Genomic DNA, 3,233 nt, shown 5'->3' with positions numbered 1-3,233 from the left:
GGTTAGCCTCATTTCATGTCCCCTACCTTCCCTCTCTCCCCCTCACTGTTTCTCTGTTTCTCCCCCTCCTGCCCCTAATTTACTCCTGTCCATATACTGACAATATATTTTGCGAGAATTCTACCAGTGAAGCATCTCAATCCTCGTAGCCTACCAGCAAGATAGTCTAGCCCTTGGAATCGATGACCGAACATGTTTATTCTTGCCTTGCTGTCATGAATTATATTAACTTTATGTTATTGTTTTATTTTTATGTTAAAAACTGCAAGTAAAAAAAAAAAAATGGGAAAAAGTACAAATATTCAGATATGTTTTTAAAAAATTACTGTTTTACTGTCAGCTATTTGTCCCTGTGCGATTCATATCTCAATGAGACTTTCATATACAGTAGCATTGTACCTTTAGATGAAAAGTTTCATCTCCTCCATCCATTTAGAAAAATACGACTGATGAGTTTTTGCATGGCTCTCTTGATCTCTTTGTTCCTCAGGCTGTAGACGATGGGATTCATCAATGGAGTCACTATTATGTACAACAGAGTTATGTATTTGTTGATATGGGATGTGTTTTCATATGATGGAGTAGAATAGATTGTGATTACGGCCCCGTAATACATACACACTGTGATCAGGTGGGAGCTACACGTCGAGAAGGCTTTTTTTCTACTGTGAGTTGAAGAAATTTTAAGGATGGTGTAGAAAATACAAATGTAGGTCACAATAATAAAAGAAAATGGGAATAATGAGGTAAAAATGGAAATAATAAGGTCTTGTAAAAAGAGACTGGATGTGTCTGATGTGGCCAATGCCATGGTAGGACCAAAGTCACAGAAGAAGTGGTCAATGGAATTTGAACCACAGAAGTTTAGTTGAATAACAACAAGGATCTCACTTAACATTAACATACCTGATAAAAGCCATGACCAAATAACAAGACGGAGGCAAAGATGTGGACCCATCAATGAAGAATAACGTAATGGGTGGCAAATGGCCAAATATCGATCATAGGACATGACGGCAATAAGATAACATTGAGCAATTACAATTATTGCATATATATAAAGTTGTAATATACAACCCCAAAGTGGCAAAACACCCTCCTCTACAAATGTTGTGTCCAACATCATGGGGACAACAGAGGTGGTTGCAAGAATGTCGGCTATGGACAAGTGTTTAAGGAAAAAATACATTGGGATTTTGAGGTGATCAATAATGGTCACTAAGAGGATAATAAGAAGGTTCCCGACCAGTATAAAGAGGTAAGTCAGGAGGAACACAATGAATAGAAGAGACCTGTATTTATAGAGACTCTGGAATCCGATCATGCGTATCTGAGTGACCCGAGTCTCATTCTCGAAGCACATCATTTATATGTCCAATACCCAATTTATAATTTATTTCATATAAATGGAAACAGTTTAAGCTGAAAGGTACCTAAACAGACAGAAACTATATCACATGACTAATTCCCCTCAGAGGACGCTCACGAGACGTCTGAGATGTCTTCAGCTGTAATGCGATATAGGAATTATTGGCTCTTTTCATGCAAATACTGGAGATTCCCAGATGTTGGTGTCTTTATAGTGTCAGATAAACATAGGAATCCAATAGGGTCCTGATAGGATAACAAGACTCCGGGGAGTACAGTCTGTAGAGGAGACGGCTGATTAGATTAGATTGATTAGTCTAGTTGCGCTTGTTATAGCCAAACATTACAACATAACTCTAATTAATAATATTAAAAATATAATAATAATAATAATAATAATAATAATAATAATAATAATAATAATATTATTAACTCTAGTATTACATTACAATAATTCATAATAATAACAATACTACAAAATTATTATTATTATTATTATTATTATTATTATTATTATTATTATTATGTTTCAGAGGTGTGCCAAAACTGTGAACTTTTAATATTTACTGGTGCCATATGTTGTACTGAATCAGCCAATCAGAAGGAAATATGTCACTAGGTTTATGCCACCTTAAATGAGGGCAGTATATACTAGTGAAAGAAATGATGAACAGATCGGTGTATTACTTACATCATTCTGTTCAGCCGTTCTTCTAATATGCAGGAGAATGGGATTCTGCCCACTCTCCACTGATTAACAGTATAGATTGACAGCATGGATAGACAATCAGCAGCTGGTGGGCGGAGTGTGCAACTTGCCATCCCCCAAACCCTGGAAAGAAAGCAAAAATATGTTCCTTCATACCCATGATCCCTCCTTCTAAAGAGGAGTATTGCAAAACTGCTCATTTATGTCTTTTCTTTTTTTTTTTTTTTTACTTTTCCTTACCCGATTTTTGCAAGGGCAAGTGCCCCGTTCTTACCCCCCTTTTTGGTTGCTTTTTAAGCTCTCTATCCGGTCCTATACATATTTGACGTAAACAATTTTGGTCCCTTTTGATTTTAATGGGGTTCAAGTCCGGCTTTGGGTTCAGGTTTAGATCTAGGTTGTCAACCTTTATTTTTCAAGCTCTTCCGAACCATGGTAATATCTGGTAATGGTGTGGTTGTTACAGCCACGGCACAGACCCCTTAAAGGGGTTATCCAGCACTACAAAAACATGGCCACTTTCCCCCTCTTTTGTCTCCAGTTTGGGTGGGGTTTTGAAACTCAGTTCCATTGAAGTAAATGGAGCTTAATTGCAAACCGCACCTGAACTGGAGACCACAGTAGGGGGAAAAGTGGCCATGTTTTTGTAGCGCTGGATAACCCCTTTAATGACAGCGCGGCCATGGCTGGGGGTGACATTGCGGCCATGGCTGGGGGTGGTCCCGGACTGCCATGTCTCTCCCTGACTCCTCTCTCTCCAGCGGAACCGCCTCCTCCTGTCCTCATTCGATCTGGCGCGTGTATCCTCTTCTCCTAGGGCTTGCATGCTGGCTCCACTTAAATTTAAAGGGCCACCATGCTCCTAATTGGCTGCTGCTCAGCAGCCTTGCATTATAAATCGCAGCCCAGCCCATGCTTTCCTGTTAAAGCTTCTGTATGCTTCCCTTAGTGTATGATCCCGGCATTGCATTGATTTCTGTCTTTGGTTCCTGGCCCTGGTTCCTGCCTGTAACACCATATGCATATAGGCAGGCACCACACAAAATAAATCCAGAGAACCATACATGTAACACAACAAAAAAAGTGGTCTGGAAAAAACAAGGACTGCACCTACACAATATAATCAATATCCTTTATTTAAATCAAATTGAAGACA

General features: G+C 39.0%; 1 protein-coding gene across 1 annotated transcript; it reads right to left on the bottom strand.

Moving 5' to 3' along the window:
- Positions 1 to 415: 415 nt before the first annotated feature.
- On the bottom strand, positions 416 to 1,363 carry LOC138785394 (olfactory receptor 11A1-like). The gene has a single exon (XM_069961303.1). The coding sequence runs from the start codon at positions 1,361 to 1,363 to the stop codon at positions 416 to 418; it is 948 nt and encodes a 315-aa protein (XP_069817404.1).
- Positions 1,364 to 3,233: the final 1,870 nt, after the last annotated feature.

Source organism: Dendropsophus ebraccatus, chromosome 1 (assembly GCF_027789765.1).
Source record: "Dendropsophus ebraccatus isolate aDenEbr1 chromosome 1, aDenEbr1.pat, whole genome shotgun sequence".
In the NCBI taxonomy this organism is placed as follows: Eukaryota; Metazoa; Chordata; class Amphibia; order Anura; family Hylidae; genus Dendropsophus; species Dendropsophus ebraccatus.
This window is presented reverse-complemented; position numbering and strand designations above follow the sequence as displayed.

Excerpts from the sequence above, each read along its gene's own strand:
- LOC138785394 (XM_069961303.1), bottom strand. The coding sequence starts at position 1,363 with ATGTGCTTCGAGAATGAGACTCGGGTCACTCAGATACGCATGATCGGA.